Source organism: Balaenoptera musculus, chromosome 16, assembly GCF_009873245.2.
Source record: "Balaenoptera musculus isolate JJ_BM4_2016_0621 chromosome 16, mBalMus1.pri.v3, whole genome shotgun sequence".
Lineage (NCBI taxonomy): Eukaryota > Metazoa > Chordata > Mammalia > Artiodactyla > Balaenopteridae > Balaenoptera > Balaenoptera musculus.
The window spans coordinates 10101649-10125652 of record NC_045800.1 but is presented as its reverse complement, the minus strand read 5'-3'; the positions used below and the strand labels follow the sequence as shown (position 1 = coordinate 10125652).

General features: G+C 46.9%; 1 protein-coding gene across 14 annotated transcripts in view; it reads right to left on the bottom strand.

Moving 5' to 3' along the window:
- The window catches only part of FGFR2 (fibroblast growth factor receptor 2), a 103313-nt gene that overhangs the window by 11606 nt on the left and 67703 nt on the right, over window positions 1–24004 (bottom strand). For 5 of the 14 annotated variants that reach the window (XM_036828380.1, XM_036828382.1, XM_036828386.1 and 2 more), the window contains 5 exons: window positions 20792–20994; window positions 11981–12132; window positions 8988–9109; window positions 6550–6660; window positions 4497–4687 (listed from right to left, as the gene is read on the bottom strand). In XM_036828380.1, the coding sequence (XP_036684275.1) occupies window positions 4497–4687; window positions 6550–6660; window positions 8988–9109; window positions 11981–12132; window positions 20792–20994 (779 nt within the window). Of the gene's footprint in view, window positions 1–4496; window positions 4688–6549; window positions 6661–8987; window positions 9110–11980; window positions 12133–20791; window positions 20995–23060; window positions 23206–24004 lie in introns of all 14 variants that reach the window. The other 9 variants (XM_036828377.1, XM_036828385.1, XM_036828378.1 and 6 more) reach the window with 4 other exon arrangements.

Here is a 24004-nt window from a genome sequence, read left to right as displayed (position 1 = left end):
CAGAAGAATCTGACTCCCTGTGCGTGGGGCTCTGACCACACATAAGGGCTCAACTCAGAGTCACTACGACGGCGACTCCCATTTTCTCCAAGAGAGCCAGAACTCAGCACCAACCTCCCGCATCCCAGGGTGCTAGGAAATACCAAAGCCCACCCTCTGGGCTGAACAAGAAGAGACTTGGAACCAATACCCAAGAAAAAGAAAATAACCAAAGTCAAGCCAAATTCCCATCATCTGCAGAAATCTGAGTTATTCTCCAGTGCAAAGAGCTGACCGTTTTACAGAACTAGGGCTCTCGGACTGTTTGGTATTCCATTTCTTCAATAAACAAAGGTCAACGGGTCGCTAAGGGAAGGAAGACTAACACCTCAATGACTCTGACAGCGTGCTGGGTGCCTCTGTACAGCTGATCACATTAAATTCCCACAGCAACCTATGAGATGGGTATTATTATAGCCATTTTACAGATGGGGAAGTTAGAGCTTGCTAAAAAAAGAAAAGCCAAACAAACAAAAAACAAAAACAGCTGCTCAAGTTTAACACCTTGGAGGTTTAACTGGCCTAAGGATTTTGTAAAAAAGAAAAATTAGTGTACTTTGCACTGAAAATAGAAAGGCTTCCATAACTGGTAGAAGGCTCAAATCCCACATCACCTAATTGTATTACTGTACACATCATGGAGTTTCTTAACTTGGCCACCCCCAGCGTCCCCAGGTCAAGGGCAGGACTGCAGGTTCAGCTCTACATTCCCAGCACAGAACCTGACCCAGTAAACGTCCGTTGAGCTGAATTCCTAACTACACTCCATCAGCAATGAACCAGATGTCTCACCCAACAGGTCCTCAGGCGGGTCTCTAACAAACTTATCGCCATCCACCGGGAGGGAATGGGTGTGACGGGGCTCACCTGTCCCCCGCTTCTTCATTTTCCACGGTCAGGAATAAGCCCTCCATTTTTGGAAGCAGGTTCCATTCAGGGGACCATTCTTAAGATCTTGGTCTAGAACCTGCTTCAAACCTGTTCTAGGTCCTTAATTGTAGGTGGCCTTCAGCAAAGAGCTTTGGAAACACAACTACAAAGCCTTAGGAAACAGGACTCTGTCCCCTCTACCCCACCCTGGGTTAGCAAACAAAGCCCCAACCCAGGGCATCTCAATGGTCCTCTTCTCGGTCCAGGGAGGCAGGGAATACCTGAGAGCAGGACAGGTGGGTAGAGAACAAAAAGGTCAGGTCTGGGACCAGCCGCTTTACTCTCCAGGCTGACGAGTCCCCAACTCAGAAGTGAGGAGAGTGACTCACTCGTACCTGGGCTCGAAGCTTTCCTGGCACTTCCAGACACTCCCCTGCGTCCTCATCCATAAGACGGGGATCTAAACACACCTGTTTCTGTGTTGTCCTGCGGTTATGGACGATACTGTACGTAAAATGCTTGCTCCATGCCTGGCAGACATTAAGCTCTCACAAAGTGGCAGTGATTAGTAATAATGATAATTATTATTATTACAATACTACTACTAAGGGCATTTTCAGTTTGTCATTCTAAAATGTATCCTTTTCCCCATTTTGCCAAGTTCACCTGATCCTTAGTTCTCTCTCCACCACACCAAGCAGCTCCAAAGCAGGAAGGATCTCGTCCTCGGAGGTGGGGGAGGGGGGGGGACCCACCACTGCTCCACAAGCCAGACTCCACCAGCTCCTTTCTCCTATTCCACCTTCCTGAGACTCCTCCCGGGGCCTCTGTGAACCACATTCTGGGTTCCCTCCTCCCTCTCTGACCCTCTCTGACCATGTCTCCTCCGTCTTTTCCTGTGCTTTCAGCCCATCTCTAGATTTGAGAGTTTTCTCAGGGTTTGACTCCAGGCTTCTGTTCCCACTCTCCTCTGTCTCTCCCCAACCTCCCCACCCACGGAGAACCCATCCATTCCCACGGCTTGAAACTACACTTCCTTCGCTGGCTCCGGGGTCTAGCCCAGCCTTCAGAGCTGAGCCTCAGCCCGCAGCTTCCTGGTCGACATCTGCCCTTGAATGACCCTCAGACATGTTCAAAACGTACCTTGGATTTCCCACCAGAATCTATTCCTGCCACCGCCCCATGCCCCCATCTTCCTCATCCCGAGTAAGCTGCACCACCATCCGGTTTCTCAAGCTGGAAATCCAGGAGTCAGCCTTGATCCCTCTTCTTCTCCCTCCTATAGCTACGCAATCCATTAACTGTCCAGATAGCAAAGTATATCCCAAAGCAACCTACTTCCCTCGTGTCTCTCAGGGCCAATAAACCTCAGCCCAAACCACGGTCACAGGAGCCAGCTTTACAGCACAAACCTGATCAAAATCACGCCCCCTTGGTGGCTTCCCCAGAGCCCAGAGCACAGGGCAGAGTCCTTGCCTGGGGCTGTCAGGCCCTGAGGCCCTAGAGGCTCCACACAGCCCGTCCCTCCTCAGGAGGGCTCGCCCTTCACCTCCCCCTGCAACCTCCCGAGTCCCCCCTGCTCCTGACCCCACACCGTCGGTTTCCTCCACAGCACGGTTCTCAGCCTTTCACACACTTATTTTATGCCCACATTTATTGTTGATTTCACCTGCTGCCCCCCATAGTTCCTGCTCCAAGAGGCCAAGGACTGTGTCCATCCTGGTCACCTGACCCAGGATACCAGGCATCCGAATCAGGAACGCTCAGGAATATTCGTTGAAGGATTAATAAAATGACCAGGCCAGTCTCCCACCACTTTGGATTAGTAGCAGCGCCCTGCTGAGTCCAAAAAATCCTTCCTCCCTCTCCCACACCAGGAGGACAGAGGGCGACCAGGACCAGAGGCTCAGGACAGGCAGCCTGCGGACTGGCCGCCTCCCCAGGGTTTTATTTAGCAATAGTTCCAAGCTACAGAAAAGGCGAAAGAGAACAGCAGCTATCCAGGTTTGCCAGATTCACTTGTTGTGCTTCCTTGCTCTTTCTCTCTATACCCAGCCTCCCTGTACACACACACACACACACACACACCCGTTTTATGGCTGAACCACTTAAAAGTGAGCTGCAGACCTCAGTAGCACATACCTCCCACCTTACACAAGACCTCCATCACCACCCCCAAATTTAACATTGGAACAGTCACATTATCTACTATCCAATCAATTTCACATTTCAATTGTTCATAAATGTCCTTTATAAAAGCGGCAGCCCATCTCCCATCCAGAACAGGATCCCTTCCGGGATCACACACGTACATTCAGTTGTCACGTCTCTTAAGCCTCCTTTAATCTGGAACCATCTCCCCAGCATTTTTTGTCTTTTGTGACACTGACATTTTGAAGCAATGTCTTGTCATATGTCCCACATGCTAGATCTGATTGTTTCTTCCTGCCAAAGACTTGTCAGCTGGCAAAGTCCGCTGTGCACACGCACGTGTACACAATCGCACAACCCTGTTTCGGTTTCCTAAAATCTATACTTTGGGACATCTTACAGGGAAAAAAAAGCTCTGAAAAATCTTCAACTCTGGACTCTCTTGAAAATCAAAAAACAGAACATGTGGTGGCTCTGGCCGTGTTCCCACATGGCTACAGACAGCAGGGGCTGAGGTGCACCCACTGGCCCCCAAATCCCTACTCGGCGTGATGTGACAGGGGCTGCCTCGCTCACTCATGTGACCGGCACGGCCAGGACCCAGCCCAGGCCACAAGGGGACAGACGGTCCGTGCCCACCAGAGGCTCTTACTTCTTTGGGGACCAGAGGAATCCCTGATGCTGCATTAAGCTCCAGCGCAGTTAGGAACTGACCCACCGCTGCCCAAGAAGGTAGCTCTGACCTTCCCCCCAAGCGCGGGCCGGGGAAGGGTGTCTTGGGCTGTCCAAAATGCCCCAGGGGATATCTGGGCACCTGTCTTAACTGCTTTCACAATAATAACTCAGATGTTTCAAGTCCACTGCATGTGGCATGCTCGGAATGCAGGCGATTCACCTCAGGGGACCTGGCCAACTTCTAACCGCAGAGGGTCACCCCGCCAAACGAGACAAAATAAATCCAGCGGATACCCAGCACTCGATGTTACCAAAATATCCCTTCATGTGATCTTTGTTCTTAGACTATTTAACGCCATTTCAAACTCAAAACCATGAAGACAACACCCGAAGTCCATGTCCAAAGGCTCAATAACCACAAAACAAATAAAGCCAAAAAATCATCAGAATTAAAGGCAGCGCCCCCTAACCCAACTGCTGTCCACCTGGAGAGCCAACTCCCCGGCAGATCACAGCCAGCCGTGCCTGCGAAAAGAGACGTCTTTTCTGCTCATCTCTGTGGTGTCACTACTGGTTTATGAGGCTGTTTTGGCTTTTAAAGAGTTCATTAAACCCCAATGTGAATAATGCAAGACATAGTCTCCAGGTTGTACAAGACAGGCAAGGGCTTGATGCAGCAAACGAGCACGTCCCAATGGTGTTTTCTTCAGAGACATTTTTCACTGGAATCCACCCAACCAAGGAGAATGGGAAGGACTCACTTTTTGGGAAGCCAAGTACTCCATGCCCCGGGCCAGCTGGTAGGTGCATGACACCAAGTCCTTGAAGGTCATCTGCTCCTCGGGAACGCGGTTGATGTCATACGAGTACTCCATCCCGGGCGGCCTCCGGGCACGCAGGTATTCCCGGAGGTTGCCCTTTGAGGCGTATTCGACTATGACATAGAGCGGCCCTGTGGACGAGAACACAAGTTGGAGAGGCAGGGAAGCCCAGATCTGCCCTGGGGCAGCTCAGCAAAGGAGTTTTACTTATTACAACCCAGTGCTTTATCATATTTTTTAAAATTTAAACATACAGAAAAGCACACACAAAAATAGAACACCTGCATTCTAATCTCCCCCAAATGACAACCGACGCTCGGTCGAGAGAGACTCAACAGTCTTTAAGAAATAAAACAGCGGTACTACAGTGAGTGTCCTTTCCCTGTCTCGCCCAGCCTCTCACCTGCGCCCTCTTGGAAAGCAACAGCTACCATAAATTTGGTCCTTGTAGTGCATTTTAACTATTTTACAGACACCTATGTATCCATAAACAATGTATTATTTTTAATCACATCAATGAGTAATAAAGACATAGCTTTGCACCCTTTTCCCCCCCCACATATTATCTTTCTGGAAGCCAGTCAGGCTGATAAAAATAGATCTAGATCATTCCTTTTAACAGTTACATAGATTCTATCATATAAATACACCACATTGTATTTCTCCATCCCCCTATGGGTTGTTTCCAGGTTTGGGCCATTGCAAACAGTGTGCAGTGAACACTGCTATGCACGTCTCTGTATATATGTGTGCAATAATTTCCCCATGGTATAGACCAGCCTGTTTTTGTGTGCAAATGTTACTGGCACACAACGTGGCCCATTCATTTCTGTATTGTCTGTGGCAGCTTCCTCACTGCGGCGGCAGAGATGGGTAGTTGCCACAAATCCGAAAATATTTACAATCACCCTTTACAGAAAAAGTCTCCTGACTCCCGGTATAGACCTCAAAGGGAAACTGCTGAGGCAAAGACAGGCATTTTCAAGTTTATTAATTATCATCAAACTGATTCGCAAAGTGCCATAGACCATCCATGAGAGAAGCCAGGGGTCTCGCTCCCCTGAGGAAGATCATGTGCCCCTTCCTATCTGTCTCCCCTCTTTCAGGCCACTTGTGGGAACTCAGCCACCTGGTACCCATAACAAGACATGGGTTCCTCAATCCCCACTTGAAGGGAAGAACTTGTCCACCAAAATGTAGGATCTTATTTGGAGAAATCTCTCTTAGCACTTACAAAACAAAAACATAAGAAGGCTGCCTTTTCCGAAAACCCTCCAGGTTATGCCCTAAAAACAGGAGGACGCTATAGGCCTTCCCATCCAGAGTCGCCCAATGCCCACCTTCCCGCCCCCAGACCCAGGCACACTCATAACGTCTTCTTTGTGTTTGTGGCCGGGAACACTTCCAGACGGGTTTTGGTTTTTTTTTGGCCACACCACATGGCTTGTGGGATCTTACTTATTTTTTTACTAATTTACTTTTATTTATTTATTTTTGTCTGTGTTGGGTCTTCGTTGCTGTGTGGGCTTTATCTAGTTGTGGTGTGCGGGCTTCTCCTCGCGGTAGCTTCTCTTGTTGCAGAGCACGGGCTCTAGGCATGAGGGCTTCAGGAGTTCTGGCGCGTGGGGTCAGTAGTTGTGGCATGCGGGCTTAGTTGTTCCGCGCGGCATGTGGGATCTTCCTGGACCAGGGCTTGAACCCGTGTCCCCTGCATTGGCAGGCGGATTCTTAACCACTGTGCCAGCAGGGAAGTCCCAGCTTGTGGGATCTTAGTTCCCCGACCAGGGATTGAACCCAGGCCCTTGGCAGTGAGAGCTCAGAGTCTTAACCACTGGACCGCCAGGGAATTCCCCCTGCGGGGGTTTTAAGGAAAACTTTAAACATGCACTTGAGAGGCCCTAGGAGCAAGATCTAAGAGTCCATCCATTTTTAAAACGATGCTGACATTGAACCCTGGGTTATGTGGATGAAAGCTCTTTTTCCTCTTACTCACCATCCTGAGTACACGCTCCGAGGAGATTTATGATATTTTTGTGTTTCCCAATCATCTTCATCATCTCCATCTCTGACACCAGATCAGAAAGGTCCTTCTCTGTGGCATCATCTAGGAACATTAGGTAAATTACAGATCAGTTTCCTCTAACCCGTTGGTTGCTACTGTTAGTTGATGAAAATTTGGTTGAAACAGCATGAAAGTCAATTTCAGAACCAGAAAAACTTTCCAAATCATCTCCCTCATCTTACTGGTGAAGCGGGAAGGGCCCAGCACTGCCCTGCTCCGTGTCGAATAGCTAATTTGGGGTCAATAGGGTCAAAAGTCAGAACAAATATATAGGCCTTGGATGCTAAGGCCAAATCTTTTCCAGCAAACCTCACAAATGTGGGGGCATTTTTCTCTATCGTGAAATAATTCCATCCTCTGACAGACCTAAGGTACCTGAGAAAATCACATCAAACTTCATGGGGCCTGAAAGCAACCATGAGGACTTCCAGGGAGGAGGAGGAAGAGGAGTTTGGGAGCATTTCACATCACTTCAGACTTTCTCTGCACCACGTGCTGCTAAGCTGAGCCCTCGTAGCCCACAGAGCGTTCACAGATGGATTCAGAGGACACCCCGGACTGAGGACAAAAGTGCATGTGTGCACGTGCATCTTGAGGGGGCAAAGGTCCATGCCTTCTACGGGCTTCCAAAGGGGCTGGGATTCCCCTGCTAAAAAATTAAGGTTTTAAAATCCTCTGCTCCATAATTTCAAGCAAGAATGGCTTAGGTTCTGCATACACAGGCTCACAGTTATCTTCCAAAAAGTGGCAAGATTCTTCTCCAGGTATCCCCCTGTGAGCTAATTCAATATGGGGAAATCTGGGCTTACTAAAAAAAATGAGGTAAGGGCAAGGATAGAAGCCATGCTGCATAAAGCTTTTTAGCTTCACAAAAGGAAGAGCAACACAACTGCCTGGAGTGTCACATCCACGCAGCCTCACGTGGAGGACTGAGCGCCTGCCCCTCGGATGCAGAGGCTCCACTGCACTGACACTGTGGGGTCTCCTCTAAGCTGTGAGCCACCCACTGGCTGTAAAAACGGCCATGTCACAAGGGCTCTGTGGCTCATGTCCTTCTCCATCCTAAGGGAAGGCCAGCCTTGAAATAACCAGAGAAAGAGAACTCCCAGACCTCCTTCCCCTGAGCTCCGTAAACCGAATCAGAAGCTCTGTCCACAGAGACCGGGAGCCTGGGCCTTCCTCATACTCGGCCCTGGTACATGGCCAGGGGCTGTCGGGGCGGCTGGTGGGAGCCCACAGCTCACTGCACCTGCCACTCAGCAAGGCACGGGCACAGGAGGCAGGCCCAGGCCGTGCAGAGGGCTGGCTGCCTCTGTTGGTGGAGCCGAGACGTGCAGGGTGGGAGAATACTGTCCTCCCGGGCTTCACACCCCAAAGTGGGGAGCGGCTCACAACACCCTAGTGTGCCTTGGGAGCCATTCAGATCCACAGCTAAAAAAACAAACAGAAAAAAAACACCCAACACCTTTTTGACTATTTCCACCTTGCTCCCTCCCCTCAGGGAGAGACGTGGTGACTATCCCACAGAAACCCATGAAAGAAAGAAAGAGCCTAGCCCCCGGGGCGTCCACAGTGCATGAGGCCCCCCATGTCCCGAGAACAGACCCTCTCTCCTCCGGGACACGTGGGAAAAACTCAGCTTGGGGTGTCCTTTCTGAGATGCCTACAATGGGATTTACAATGCAACCATTCCCTACACCTCCTCTCATAAAAGAACACTGTGGGAGGATGAAGTTAGTGGTTCAAAGTGCTTTAAGCTCTTTGGACGCAGGCATGAAGCAGGGTTGGAAGGTTAATGCGGAGACATTCAGGCTCCCACGAACGCCACTCGACGTTTACATCCCCGGGTAACTGCTCACAAGTCCCAGAAGGCTCTGGACCAGCACCAATCCGGTGAGTCCCCTTTCAGCTTCCCAAGCGACTCCCACAGACAACGTCATTCCTGCTTTGTTCCTCCTGCAAAGGAGTAAGTGTGTCCTCCTCTCCCTGAGCCTCCTTTCTCCATCTAAAAAGGCCAATTTTCCTTCATTTGTAAATTAAGGTTTGGGTCCTGAATCCGACATACCAACACTCATCTAAATTAATCAATTCTACGTGAGTCGATACTTTCTAAGCACCTACACATATAAAGGGAACGAGGCTGCCACTTTCCAATACAACTGGCTTTTCTTTTTTATAAGTGCACACAGCTCAAGATAAATAGTCTGTCCAAGATGCTGATTTATACTGAAAACTTCTCAACCCCTAGGTCAACTATGTGCTCTCTAACCCCCTGCCATGATAGAGTTCACATGCCACAAAAGGAACATTCTTGATAAGGCGCCCTCACCCCTCCCTTCCCCCACCCTCCCCACCTCCGCCCCACTCACCTTTCAACATCTTCACGGCCACAGTGACTGCTTCCTTGGGCTTCTCTTTGTCAATTCCCACTGCTTCAGCCATGACCACTTGCCCAAAGCAACCTTCTCCCAGGGGTTTGCCCAGCGTCAGCCTAAATGTGTAAAGAGAGGATTAGCAAACAGCATCTGGTGTACCGAGGGAAATTCCAGAACTCAATATAAAAATCTTTCAGCGGCTTACAAAAGCACGGAGCATTTATCATATGGAACTAATGAGACTTGGGGTACACATGCGCTTGAGTATTTTCTTAGTGACGTTTTAGAGAATGTCAATTACTGCTGGAACAGCTATTGAATTTCACATTTGTATTCTCGATTTATTTTCTTTATGGAAGGTATCCTTGCAAGTGAGGTGGTCAGCCTTCCTAAGTGCTAAAAACGAGCAGCTTTTGATCTTGAGCCTATCAAATATTCATAATTTAGAATATCTCAAAGAAAACCATTAAAGCTGTTATTTTTTGTCTCTGTGATGTCTTTAAAAATCGCTATTATTCGAATACCAATGGATTTTATGGTCACATTCTGGGCCAAGTTACAAGATATGAATCTTAAACCATTTCAAGGAATCTCTAGTTTTTCATTAAAGGAAAAAGGAAATGCTAGAAATAGGGGGAATTTTTTTTTTGACATAATAGTTTAGAAATCCTTATGACTACCCAAAATTAATAATGAAGAAAATCCAAAGTGAACACAATAAACTAAATTTCTAAGCTCAGAAGCTCTACATACATCATACTAATAGCCATATAGACTCCTTGGGCGTTCCAGAAACCAACAGAATGGAAGAGACTTTGGAATACTTATGAATGTGGTTTTTTCATTTAAGCATAACACAGCAAAGTACCAAGCTGCCACGAGTAAGCAGTATTTTTGGTAAGTACGCAATGGTTTGCAAAAGTCACAGCAAAGACCGAGGGCAGTGTGTGCTATGCTGAGGTCATTCCCTTTCTATCCTGAGCTAAAATTAAATTTAATATCTTGGCAGAAAATAAACATTTGCATTGGAAAAATGGCTAATTTATGTCCTACTGCCCTGCTGCTACAAGCGTAACAATCCTTTCTTTGTATAACGTCTGCCTCCGACCTAATAAACTGCTTCTAAATAGCCTTCATTCATTGGAAATCTGCTCCTCCTATGGTTGCGCTAAACACTATTTTGAAATGCTTTGCACTCAGATTTTCCACACTCTGGGTACCCCGGGTGGGAGCTAACAGACAGACTTCCACTGTTGCCAGTGGTGTCACAGGTGGCAAAAACTACAGATTGAACCTGAGAGCTGCAATTTCTTAAAATATGATCACAGCTCCCAAACTCAGTCCTATATCCATAGGAATGTGCACATTAACCCTCCTACTTGTTTAATCAAACCAGGGAGCTGGGAGGGCTCACGAGAAACACCCCCTTTCCACATTCTACAGGTAAAGAAATCATTCTTTGTTTTTTCTGGTACCTCACTGGTAAGTGTTCAGTAAACAAGTACTGAGTGAATGAATAGCACACAAATAAACTGGAAATCACTTCCGTCAACACTCTAACAGAATGATACCGGTACAACAATTTGGTTCTAACGTATGCTGCACATTAATAAATGAGCTGTTTATTATTTAAAGTAACGAGCCATTAGAAAACAAAGCTGGTTGGAGCTGTGTGAGTCAAAATTACAAGTGCCATGTAAGCTATCTCTCCTTCCAAAGAGAGCGCATGATATCCAGCCTCTGGAAAAGCTTATCTTTGTATTTCCAAATTTGTGTATGAGTTCCTTCTCTAGTAATTAGACAGTTCTCCGACATAATCTCAGGGAGATAGTGCAAATGTCAAGACCAATAGGGTTGCTATACATGAGCAAGTCAAAAGCTTATTCCAGCTGATTTGATGCAGATGTATAGTCAGCGATTTCTACCTTCCATTATTCTCAAGCTGTTTGGACTCTAATTACTACAAGAGAGACCCTGGAAATGAGCAGACAGCCCTTCAGTGACCATCATATTCATTTCAGAAGGCGAGTCTGGGGGCTGGTCCCCGGCTAGAATATGGAGGGCTGGTAGTCCAAGATCTGTCCACTGACTCAATGCCCAGCTCTGCCATCTTGCTGAGATTTGCAGTTCAGATCTCTCAGGTTATGAAGGGAAATGGAAGGAAGGGAAATTCCCATGAGCCAGGAACTGTGCTCAGTCCTGGGAGGTCTGTACCATGACCTTCATTTCATAGAAATGAAGCTCACAGAGAATCAGGGAACTCACACAAGGTTGCCCAGCCACTGGCTGGCAGAGCCAGGATTCCAATCCAGCCCAACAGAATCCAAAGTCCCTGAACTTGAAGCCAGACCAAGAGACACACAGCTCCCAACAATGCCTTCAGCAGAGCCCAGGTGGCCACACTTTGACTGAACATCTGATTGGAACACATCAATATCATCCAATAAGGAAAATACTACGGACCACAAGAAATTCGATGTCAGGTACCGTATTTGAAGATTTCCAGCCCAATATTATATTAATAACTATTAAAACAGCAACACTGGGTGAAGATTCTTAAGGCAATTTATATGCTAGACCTAATTTCTCTAAAGAAATGAACTGTAGAACAGACATGTTCTAGGAACCAGAAGTTGGAATGTCAACTCTGTTTTATAAATGGGATAATCCCACTTTTATTCCATTTGACTGGGTTTGAATTATCTAGAGAGTTAAAAAAAAACATGCTAACAAGGTACCATTTTGTTTGGGGATCAGCCATGGCTTAGTAGCTCTGTTTTAAAAGAACTATTAAAAAAGAGAGAGAGCGAGAATTAGTTCTTTGTTTTTCCTACAGTTGGTTATTTAGATACAATCTTACCCATTCCTGCTGACATCATCACAGCAAGACCTTGGCAGTTAAGGGTAATAAAAAGAAAATGTCAGCCCAGTATCCCCATTTTACACTTAAGTCCCCATTCAGGGATGTGCCCCACAGAAGTACTCACTTATCTCTTGGAAACTCCCATTTTGGATCTTCTGGCAGCTCGTACTCGGAGACCCCCGCCAGCATGGGGGTGTCTGCTGTTGAGGAGAGGCGAGTTGTAATCCTCACCAGTGGGGTATTGGAGTTCATGGAGGAGCTGGACTCAGCAGAAACCTGGATACAAAATACAAAGACACAGATGTAATCCTGGCTCCACCTGAGAAGGCTGGAAGCCGGCCAGAGCCCAGCCAGCCAGTCAGCTCTTAGAAAGGTGGGAAGGTGAGGGTTGGCCAAAGTCGTGAATTTAGGACCAAAACCCGGAATTCCAACGCCTCTGTCTTCCCATCCATGCAGTATGTGCTAGATTTCATCCAAATAATATGGTCCTAAGGCCAGGTTTCCAAACAATGGTTTAGAGAGTGCCTGATAAAAAATGTCTTCTTTCTGTCCTAATTCCTCAAGATAATCACTTGAGGACATAGAGACAGACCCCATGGGCTTCATTCTTGCCTTTTTCCCTGTGCCTGTACTGGAGCCCAAGATTATCAATCTCCTGCCCGTAGACCAGCAGGGATGGTGAATCAATGCTGTGCTTATGAGATTCCATAAAAACTTCTGGATAATCGCCTCTTCAATCAGCTCTATCTTTTGAAATGTAAGCAGAATACTTCAAGGAACTAGCTCTAGGATTTGAATGTGAAAAGCATTCCAGTAGCTCCACGTGCCTTTTTTCAAGGTAACCAGAGACCCAGGCACTGGGGACCACTATCTGCTTCTCCCTAGTCCTTCTGGGAACTGGTTGATGCCCAGGCCATTCGGAGAAAATCAACTGCCTCTTGTCAACTTCAGTTTCAGAAACTAGTGGACGAAGAGTCAAGGGAAAGAAAACTACCTCTTTATTCACAATCTCGTGGGAAAGCTCCTCTCCCCCCCCCCCCACCCCGGGGAAGCCTGCAGGGCTTCACTGAGTTTTCTCATTTACTCTAATCCATTATAGTCTGCATTTGATAAAATGGTTATTTCTTAAATATATCATCTTCCCTGTGCTGGATTCTGTAAAGGAAAACACCATCGTGGGCTGCCTGACCATCATCTTATTCCAAACCATGAACAAGACTCTGGCCCGAGAGAGCTGGAATCTGGGGTTTGACATGACCCCTCAAACGTGGTTCTGTCCCCTGCATGACTGCCCACATCAACCCTTCTTCCCAGCTGCGCTTACAAACACTTTTTAAATCAAGGTGGCAAGGACCAAGTAAAGATGAACATATTTAATGGGGATGAACTTTCAAGGTGGAGCCTGGACCATTCCCCATTCCCACAGGGAACCAGAAGACTGTACTTTCCTGGGAACGTCCTACTTAAAAAACGTTGATTCTCTCCTTTTTAAACCCAGACTGCCCTTAAAAAGCAGGTAGGAAACCTGAGAAGATGTCCAAGAATGGATTCGGAGGGAATCATTTTAGGAATAGGAAGTTGGTTTTAGTATTAATATCAAGAAGTAGGCAATTTTTAACACAGAATTTCTATTATCTTTTTCAATGTACATGAAAACATTTCTGAGCCTTTTGAGCAGTCTTTTGTCAAAGGTTGTTATTCCTGAATTTTATTATGCAGACAGTATGATCAATGTTTATTCACTGTGAGCATGGTAAATAATTTTTTTTTTAAGGAACTGAACAATCATTAATTTTGGAGCTGAGAGGGGCCTCATGAATAGATATGGTTCGAAGAGACTGAGGCTTCACACCCAAGTGTTAGGGCCACAGAGGCAAAACAGCAGAAGCGAAAAGAAAAAGACGAAAAGCCCGTGGAAACGACCTCCGCAGTGCGCTGACCTCAGCTGCAGGGCCCACCAGTAACACCCTCAAGATCTCCACAACCTTCATTGACCACATGTGTATGTCTTGAGCTCCATCTGCAGAGAAGGGTTCAGAAAGATTCAAGGAATAGGTTGGGCTAAAAATAATTCCCCAAATCCTAACGCCCTGCGTCGGTTTTGAGCTATGGATGCAAAAGAAGACTGGTGTTCTCAGAGACAAAAAGGTCTCCCACATGAAGAAGCAAAAATCACCACTCATTGCAGTGGGAACCGGGCTTGAAGATGACAGGCAAGAAGATTTGCAACAGCAGTCAAAGTCAGCCTGGCAATGAGACAGTTACAGGCCCCAACCGGACGAGGGCTGGCAGATTTCACAGACGAACACCCCCTCCAAGGCCAGCAGCGCAGCCCTCCTTGCTGGACCGTAGGGTGGCCAGAACTCCTGTGCATGGTGTGCTGGGATCGTGGTGAGGGAGAAACCCCTGGGGCGGTGATGGGGGGAGCAGCTCTGGGTGAAGAGGCCCGTCTGGCCTTCCCTGCCATGTCCTCGCAAATGACACATGGTTGAGGCTTCAGGACACAACGTAAGGGAGTAGCCTTCCCATGGCAAGGTGTGAGGACACAGGCACTGAAAACAAGCCTCGGGAAGGATATATAAGAGCCTTAGCCGTGGTCACCTTTGGGGAGAGAGATTATGGGATGTTGAGGGACGGGGTGTACTATGTCTTATTTCAGAACTTCCTAAACCATCTGAATTTCATCCCCATGCATATGTATCTCTTTTACGTTCTACGAAAACAAAGCACTTTTCTTTAATGACAAAAATATTTTTAAGAATACAGAGGGTCTGGACTGAGGCATGGCACTGGGGGGCGGAAAACAGGGCATATGCTTAAAATACACTGACTTCTAAAATGAGTTAAAATGACGAGATCACTGCTGTCGCCTCTTCCCTGGGCTACAGGCTGGGTGTTGGGGCGTCTCTGCGTCCTTCCGTGTGGGTACCCAGTAACGTCCCCTAGCCAAGCAGCCAACCCTAGCTGGTGCCCTTCCCCTGCGAACTGTTTATAATGTGGGACCGTAAGCCGGTGGCGGCATCTTGACCAAGTGCACCACCGCGGGCTGTGGGGTGACTGTGAGAGCTTCAGCAAGTCACTTGACGTCCCTCAGCTCAAGTTTCCTCACCTGTTAAAGGGTGACTGGAACAGTTCCCACATCACAGAATTACCGTGACAGTAAAATGAGGTCACACCCATAAAGCATGTAGTGCTGAGCCTGGCGCTTGCTGAGAACTCAGTTAACTTTCGCTACCAACCCCACAATGGTTTCTCTTAGCATCTTTTTAGAGTCCTTTGCTGCTCAGATCCAAGGGAGCTTCCCCTCCCCCTGGGGAAGCCCGAGGACTTGGAGCCCAAGGCTGTTCCGTGTGTGAGGTCCTGTGACATGGTGTGCAATGGGGGAGAGAGAAACCCCGCCGGCGTTAAGGGCAGGACTTGCCTTAATGGTTTGAAAGACTAGATCCTCTGCTCACAGCCAGGATGCGCCGGGGCTCTAGCGAGCAAAAAAGCAAACCCCAGAAATTAAGGACCCAGGAGTCAGGGGACGGTCCCAGGGCAAGAGGAAAGCTGGAGAGCAAGAAAGTCTCATGACAAACAGGGCTTAGAGGCTGCTTCAGAAAGAAAAACGAAACGTCCAGTCGGAAGTTCATGCTCTGCGGCTAACCTGTGACCCCAAAGGAATCTTCGCCCACAGACCGTGACAAAAGTTCACACCCATATACATCTTCCCCCCCTAAACAGATTGTCTCCAACAAGGTTTTAAGGTGAGAGCTTTGAAAATGGAAAAGCTTTCCAAACTTAGTTGCTGTCACTATGATTAAAGTTATGGAAATTTTGCTCACATTAAGTGTAGAGGTTTAGATTCCACGTACAGATCTGTAAAATACTTTTGTAAAACACACAAAGAGGAAAAAGGTAAGAAAATGCCCCAAGTGTAAGAAACGACAGAATTCAATCACTCTGTCTGTGGACGTATATCTTAATTTTACCTCCATGCATTTTTACTATGCTTTTAAAATCCCCTCTGAGACTGTAAAATATGACTGGCTTTCTCTTCGCTCCGTTTTACTCCGCGTGCTAACGTGTTTGCAGGGCTGGCACGACCCCTTGCAGGGAATTCCTCCGTGGAACACCGTGTTTCTGGAGCTTCTCTTCTTTGGACCACAGTCCTTAAGGAAATCCACTGTCCACCTCTGAACCCTACTTCTGCAGCAATGTGAGATGATCACTTTTTTTTTTGGCACAAAATCATAATCTTCCCTATCAGATATGCTTCTTCAATTCTGGGTTTCCTTTTTATCTAATTTTAAAATAGTCCATCGATAGAGATCATTTAGTTATGTACAACAATAAACATTAACAGTCTAAAACAAGCTCTTTTTTCCCCACTCCCAAATCCTGGCAGGCACTTTTTTAGCATGTTTTTTCACAGTCTCAATTCAGCTTCCTCACTTTCCAGAATCTCTTTACCATAAATTCCTCATGCCATAAATCAAGCCTTTAACTAAATGTGCTTTTTGTCTATTTCCATGGTACATAAAGGAGATTAAGCAAGGAAGCGGGGTTTTTTTCTTTTCTTTTTAAAGGGCCACCGAGAAACTATGTTATCTTTTAATACTAGATTCAATTCAACAATGAGAGGGGGGCCCACAGAGAACAGAGCAGACAGAGGCACAGATGCCACAGGGAAGAGGGATGAATATTTGTGCGCTTGCTTATTCTGAGGACTCACAAACGGGCCACAACCAGCCAGAGAAACCCTCTGACTCTCAGTCCACGGATCCGCATTCCCAGACCAAAGCACAAGGTCCTGGAGTTAACACAGGTTTGCTATAAGCCCTGCCCATCACTCCCCAACGGCAGGCAAACTGCCTTCACCACCTCAAGCTGAAATAAAGGTCCAAGGGGTGTGGGGACGGGATTTTTTTCCTTCCATAACAAATTTTAGGTAAAGAGGCAGGGTATTTGATCTGGCACGCACTTTTCTCCCTTAGCAAGTCTCCGTCTCCCCAAACCTCCCCCCAGGACTCTCCAGAGTAAACCTATCAGACCCCGACCGGCTGGTCTTCCTAGAAGATCGCACCCAGGTCCGAGCTTAGCCAAACTGTTGTGTCTTCTGGAAGCGGAGAGGAGAGAATGGCCAAATGGGGGCTGGGAGGGCCAGGCGCCCACACAAAAGGGCAAATTCCAGTTAAACCATCCATGACCATCTAATTACCCACATGCTTTCTGGAACTGGCGAGGTTTCATTAGACCACTTGATTGACCAAAATACAGAGAATGTTCCGAGATCACGCTGTTTAGCTGCTAGGTAGTAAATGAGCTTCTAGAAGTGGGACTGCCCTTCACGGAGTTCGGTATGTTTCATACCATTCATACCCAGCCCCGAGAACTGGCTCCTGAATCACACATGCCATCTTTGTCCTGTTCATGACGCCCCTGGGAATGTGCCATCTGCCTCAAAGACATTGTTATAAAACATGACCTTGACAGCCCTTGATTTTTCTCTGGCTTTCAACCTATCTGTATCGGCAGCCAAAAGGGTGAAACTGAAGTCTGAAAAAAAAAAAACAAAACAAACCTGCAGCCGCTTCTGAGATGCTGGTGGTGGTGAGACAGCATGAGCTATGCCCATGTGTAAGTCCCCACCCAGGAGCTGTGTTTATCTGTTTATGGAGACACTTGAATCTCCATCATGCCCCATGGAAGTGTCTGGTTCCAGAGAAAGAGGCTGATGTGCTCCCTGAAAAACCAATTCAACAAACGCAGCGAGGTTGCTCGCCTCCTGAACAGACGTCCTCAATTCCCTTCACACCCCTCCCTGCCCCTCACCCAACCAATTTGTGCAAAATGCGGGAAGGGTAGCCCTCCCTGTAATTCACGGATGTGCAAGGAAGGCTTCACAACGGCCACACCATCCACCAGCAGCCCTGGAAACCTGTACAGGAGCCGACAGGCTCACGCAGACGCCCCTCTCTGGACTGGCTCTTGCTGGTCCCCTTGCCTGAGCCCCAGCTCAGAATGTGGGAGGACCCCCATCAAGGGGAACCAGGAGATGCCCCGTGCTACCCGCCTCCCCCCGACCTAAAAGTTGTTTCTCTTTCCCCAAACATCAAAAGGCATAAAGAGTCTCAAAAAAATTCATGGTTACTGGGAAATGCTCACAAGGAATTTCTCCTTAGGTACTGGAGAAAAAGTATTTTTGTCTCAAAAACAAACTCAAATGTCTGTCTTACACTGGTAAGTCCAGTACAGATTAGTAAATGTCAATTAAAAAAAAAATTCACAGTAGTATAAAAAAATTTTTTTAATCTTCTCTTGTTCTAAAAAGGGAGCAATGATTGATTGAGTGAGATGCGGTTTGTGCACCTCCGGGGAGGGGCGAGGGTCAGGGCCAAGAAGATGAAATTCAGACTCACCACAAAGACGCAAAATGCTACCGTGTGATAAAGAAGGCCGGGCACGTGCAGCATGACAAGCGCCTAGCAAATGCCTAGGAAAAACCCATCCCTAAGACATCTGATTACAGGCTCACCTGTCGCCAGGTAAAGGTATGCTTGGCATCCCTGTGGTATGCTCTCCATCATCAACATATCTGCCGGCCTTTCTGGGGCTTTTCATTCCAGCTACAGTCCAATAACCCCCTCTTATCCAGCTACCTGACAAGCGTCTCCTCCACCAAAGGGGCTGTGCTTATTATGGACGGATCGCTCTTTGTGAAGAATCAGTGCGTCCCATGTGAGCAGCTGAGATGTGCCAACATTTCCCCAAATAAACTCCCAGAGATTTATTTTTCCAGGGAACTGGTATTTGCCCACTTTGCTCTGCTTCTCTTACAGTACTCGACCTTACTGAAACACAAGGCAATTGCATCTCAAATGAAAGCCCCCAAATGACCTTGGAGCCACTGGTGAAGGCGACGGGCCATGTCTTATATGGAACCTGGGTTAGACTAAGCACTCAGAAAATTATGAAGGAAGGAAGGAAGGAGGGAGGGATAAAAAAGGAGGAAGAGCTCGAATGTTCCCTTTAGTTACACAGGGGAGTAGAGGAGAAATGACCAACTTAGGTGGAGATGACAATGAAGAAAGGCCAGTCAGCCAGAGAGAAATAAAAACACAATGAACAGAGTTGAGTCGAGGGGATTTTAAAGGCATCTGCCTCTTTTATATTAAATAAAGAGAAGAGCATTGTAACAGCTGCAGGAAAAAAAGATGATGAAATAATTACAGGACAATGGTCTAGCTACACCAAATTACAGGTTTCCTCCAGAAGGTAGCATTTTTCCCTATTAGAAAAAAAAAAAATAATAGAGATGGGAACCCCACTCCCTCTTTCATCTCCCTAGAGCCAGGCTCTCAAGATGGTGGCTGTAAGAATGGCCCAGAGGTAACTGGTAAGGAGCAAGGGTTGGGGAGGGGTGGCCACATCACCTGAAGGTCACCAAAGGTACCATCTTGTAAGAGTCACCTTAGGGCTGGACTCTCCCAGAATCAGGCAAGTGGCCTCATCATCGCTGCCCTGGCCCCAAGAATGATAGTGGTACCATTTTAATAACAACAGCATTCTTGGAGGCAGGGAGACCAATGGGCACCCTTCTCCCCCCCAACTCTTAACACCATTTGAGCACTTGCCTGCACGTGACACATACTCCAAATGCTACCCTCAGCCTCCATTTAGAAAGACCTGCTTGAAACGTGGCTTCAAAGAAGTCAGCAAGGACCCGTTCAGCCCGGAGTTCGGAGGTGGGCTGAGAACAGCCGGATCTGTGCTAAAACCGCTGCTGACCGAATGGTCCCTAATCCTTGCTAGGGCCTTGTCCAGAAAATGTCATCGCCACCTGAAGTCCCAGGAGGGACAGGGCTGGGATTAACCCAGAGTTGCTCGGAGTGCATTTCAGAATCACTGGAGGACTTGCTTAAAATGCAGGTTCCTGGTCCTATCCAAGACCTACTCAACCAGAATCTCGGGGGCTGAGACTAAGGAGTCTTCAATTTTAACAAGCGCCCTGTAAATTCAGCTGAAGTACACACTGAGTTAGGGCCCATGAGGTAGCCATCTTCCTTGCTGTTTCAAAAAACATGCCTTTATCGGAACCAAGTTCCAAGTACTTCTGGAAACACTGCCTTCACACCTGTTTCCCCTTTCCATCTTCGTGAGCACGAGACAGAATCAGAGCACTGCCTGCTCTGTCAGCTCTGCAGGGCTTTGGCTTAAAGCAGAGGTGTAGGCTGCATCTTGCCCTGTCTGCCCGAAGCAAAAGTAAACCAATCGGGAGGAACACACAAGGAAAACGTAACCACCAAAGACCAAGTGCGGGGTTAACAACAATCTGTTCCCTATTCGTTATAAAAATCATTCTGCCACCGAATCCACAGTCACAGTGTTAGTGCAAACAACATACTACAGGCATACGATTCTATTTTAAGAATCAAAGAGGTGGAGCCAAAATTCAGTTAAGACAGACCTCATGGGGCAGTAGTTCAGTCACCTCCAGGGACAGATTTCTGACCTTGACTTAAAAAAAAAATAAGTCTAAGAGAACTAGAGTACCTTGCTTTCCAACTAGTGGCATGAGCCTGTCTCCAAAAAAAGCGTTACATCACAGGAACAAAAGGGGCTTATGCCCTGAAGAGACCACTGCACTTGAGTCCCACCAAACGCACCAGGGCACTGCCTCCTGGGTTATTTCCAGTCATGTGGAGGAGCTCAGAGTCTTGCACCATTGGGCTTTCTCGCCCTTGGAACTAGACTCGGTCGACCCCACTGATGCACCAAGACTTGACCCTCCAAGCTCCAGACACTGACCAGATGGCCACGAAGAGGCCCATGGGAACCACCGGCACAGGGACACTCCCAGAAGGAGAAGATGGCACGGAGGCAGAGGAAGAGACCGAAGAGCTGGCTGGGCATGGGGGAGGGGTAAAGTTCTTCAAACTCTTTATCTACTTTCTGTTACCTGTCTCCTCAGAGGGATGCGCTTGGTCAGCTTGTGCACAGCCGGCTGGCTGCTGAAGTCCGGCTTCTTGGTTGTGTTCTTCATCCGGCACACGATGACCCCCACCACCATACAGGCGATCAAGAAGACCCCTATGCAGTAAATGGCTATCTCCAGATACTCTGGGGAAGCTGTGATCTCCTTTTCTCTTACTGGAGCTAGATTGCAGATCACAGGAGAGGAACAGATAAGCAGGCCACAGAGTTAGGACACTGGACTGATGCATCCTGGCAGAACTACAGGAATCAAAAGGCGACGACCATTCCCAAGGCAAGACGGGCTTCCCGATAACTCAGTGCTGCAGGAGGGCATGGGCTCTGGGCCGGCCGTGCACCTCTTCCAAACGAAGGTGAATAACCAAGGGCTCCTCACTTTACCACCGGGGCCCAGGTGGTCACTATCTCTATCCTCAACGGGCCTCTGCAATCTTGTGATCGTGGTGGATTGGCTGCCACCAAGTTACGAGGGGCAGGTTACGAGGTCACATTCTGTTAGGTATTTGGGCAGAGTAAGGCAGCCAACCACAACCTCAACAAAAGGACAGTCTTCTTCCTTGATGGTCTCTGAGGCAAACCATTTAAAAATTCTTAAATATGAACGATGCCCACTTTTATTTCTAAAGGAACGGTGCCTCAGTCTTCTTTGGGTAAGCTCTTCCAAAGGAAGATGCGACAAAGTCATTGACCCAGATGAACACAGTTCCATAGGACATGAGATAAACATTCATCTAGTAGGCCAGACTGAAAAAGGTTCAAATTTCTTAATATAGTCCAGTAGATTATTCAACTAAACAAACAAATGCATTTAATATAAAGACTGAATTGCTTATAATATAGAATCATTATGTCCATACGATAAAAAGCTTGTAACATTCCTTCATCAATAACCATTTAAATTTTTGTGTATCTCGTTAAACTGATGTCACTGCAACTTGTCTCTTAAAGGAAAAATAGAGATAATGTCGCATGTGAGGATACATATAATTACTTAAGTTAGCACATTCTTATACCAACTTCCAATAATGTCTGCTCCCTCCTTAGTGCTTAATGGTTAATCGACAAGCAGTGTATTTCCAAGTAGTATTTTTCTCAAACTGCATTCTTAGTTAATGTGCTTGTACTGTCAGGCAAATGGGTTAAGAAGTGCCAGTCAGGCACTTGCAGAATGCAGTACTGCAAGGAAAAGCAAGCTCAATACAAGAGGCGCCTCGTTGTCTCAGAGCAAATACTCACAGAGCAGATTCACAACAAAAGGCAAAACGAATGCAATGGCATTATTTAAAGCTTATACATTTGAAACAGAAAACTATTTGCAAGATAGTCAAAACTCTTAGCAGCACAGCACAAAACGAAATGCTCAATTTATTTTTACTAGATATAAAATAAGCATGCAGGTAGGCACCGCACTTTAAAATTAAGGAATTAATAACTGGAGTGGAACATTATGAGCTAGCAAACCATAGTCTATGCAGTTTCACAACGGAAATGACGAAGAGACAGATGCATTAAAGGAGATAGTAATTATCAAGAAAGCTTGACTAGGATAGAGATGTCGGTTAAAGATTCAGACAGCAGCAATGTTTAGGCAACAGGGCTTCAGTGATGATGTTGATTTCTGTGTAGGGTAGAAATAACATCAAGCCCAAGATGGCAAGAGCATGCTTTGCAGTAAAAGCAAACTGAGAGTCTGTTCCATTCCATCATGCAGCAAGCCACCGATCCCCAAGGTAGGTAACACACTGCTTCTGTACACTCTACACACGGGGGTGCTTCTCCCCGGGCACCTCAACATACACCCATCTATTTACATCTTGTTAAAAATAGAAAGCAGAACAAAAGTAATAGAAGTACTTATGGGATTTTAGCAAAATGGAATTTGACATGAGAAAAAATTACTTTGGATTTTACAAAGTAATTTCAACTTCGTCCTTAAAAGAAAGGGGGATGGGTAAATCTATACATTGACCCAATGACTCACTAAAAATATAAGATCCCTTCGGGTTTGAAGGGTGAAATTTCACTTGATCATAAATGTGAGGGTGGGATCTCATTGTGAGTGAATTTCCAAGACAACTTTCTTATCCCTGGGGGATACTTTTTAAACATTTAAAAAACTCTTTATGCAAGGGGAAAAGGGGCCATTTCTGAGAACAGAAGCTGTGTTAATTTTATAGCAATCAACCAAGAAGAGGAAAAAAACCATGGCGAGAAAGAGCAGTATATACCTGGCAGAACTGTCAACCATGCAGAGTGAAAGGATATCCCAATAGAATTACCCGCCAAGCACGTATATTCCCCAGCATCCTCAAAAGTTACATTCCGAATATAGAGAACCTCAATTTCTTTGTCCGTGGTATTAACACCGGCGGCCTAGAAAACAAGGAAAGCAAGAGAAAAGGCTAGACGACACAGGAATGATTGTGGAGGGGGCCATGGAACCATGAGGCGTCGCACCGGGGGCTCCGGAGGGTACCGGCCACCGGAAGATTCCAATTGCAGCCCATCCACAAAGCCCACAACCGAGAGAGACTGAGCGACACGGAGCAGCTCACCTCCACAGGCCCGTCACCACACTGGCTTCACCACCTAGACATACATGCATGCGATCAAAGGCATGGAAAAATCAACCCACAGAGATCCAGTCTCTTGGCCTTTGCTTTGCTTTGCTTTGCTTTGCTTTGGATATAGGGGTGATTTTCCAAAAGTATGGCACCCAAAAGTCCAAGTTGGGTTCTGGTCCTGTTGGCTGCAGACTCCCACCTCGAAAAAAGGATGGTTCTGTCTAAACTGTCGTGTCGTAAGACAGCACACCGCAGATAAGCCCAAGTGGACACCTGGCACTGCCTTCCAGGCCTGTGGGAACCACCAGGGTGGGTGGGAGTTTGTGTTGGTTACCAGGCTCTGGTTATTTTTACTCCTGCGTAACCATCTTGACATACATTGCATTGAAAGAAAAGGGAAGAAGGCATGATCTTGGTAGCAAAGAAACTGGACTCTTTTTTTTCTTTTCTTAATACAAACACTTGAATGTGAGTCATGACAAATCGAGAAAGGCAACCTGCTGTCTTCAACAGCAGCCAGCCGTACCTTTATTCTCTGAGATGGAATATCCTTGAATTTGGGATAACAAAGTCAAGGACAGTATTCCATAAGTATCAGTTATGCAACC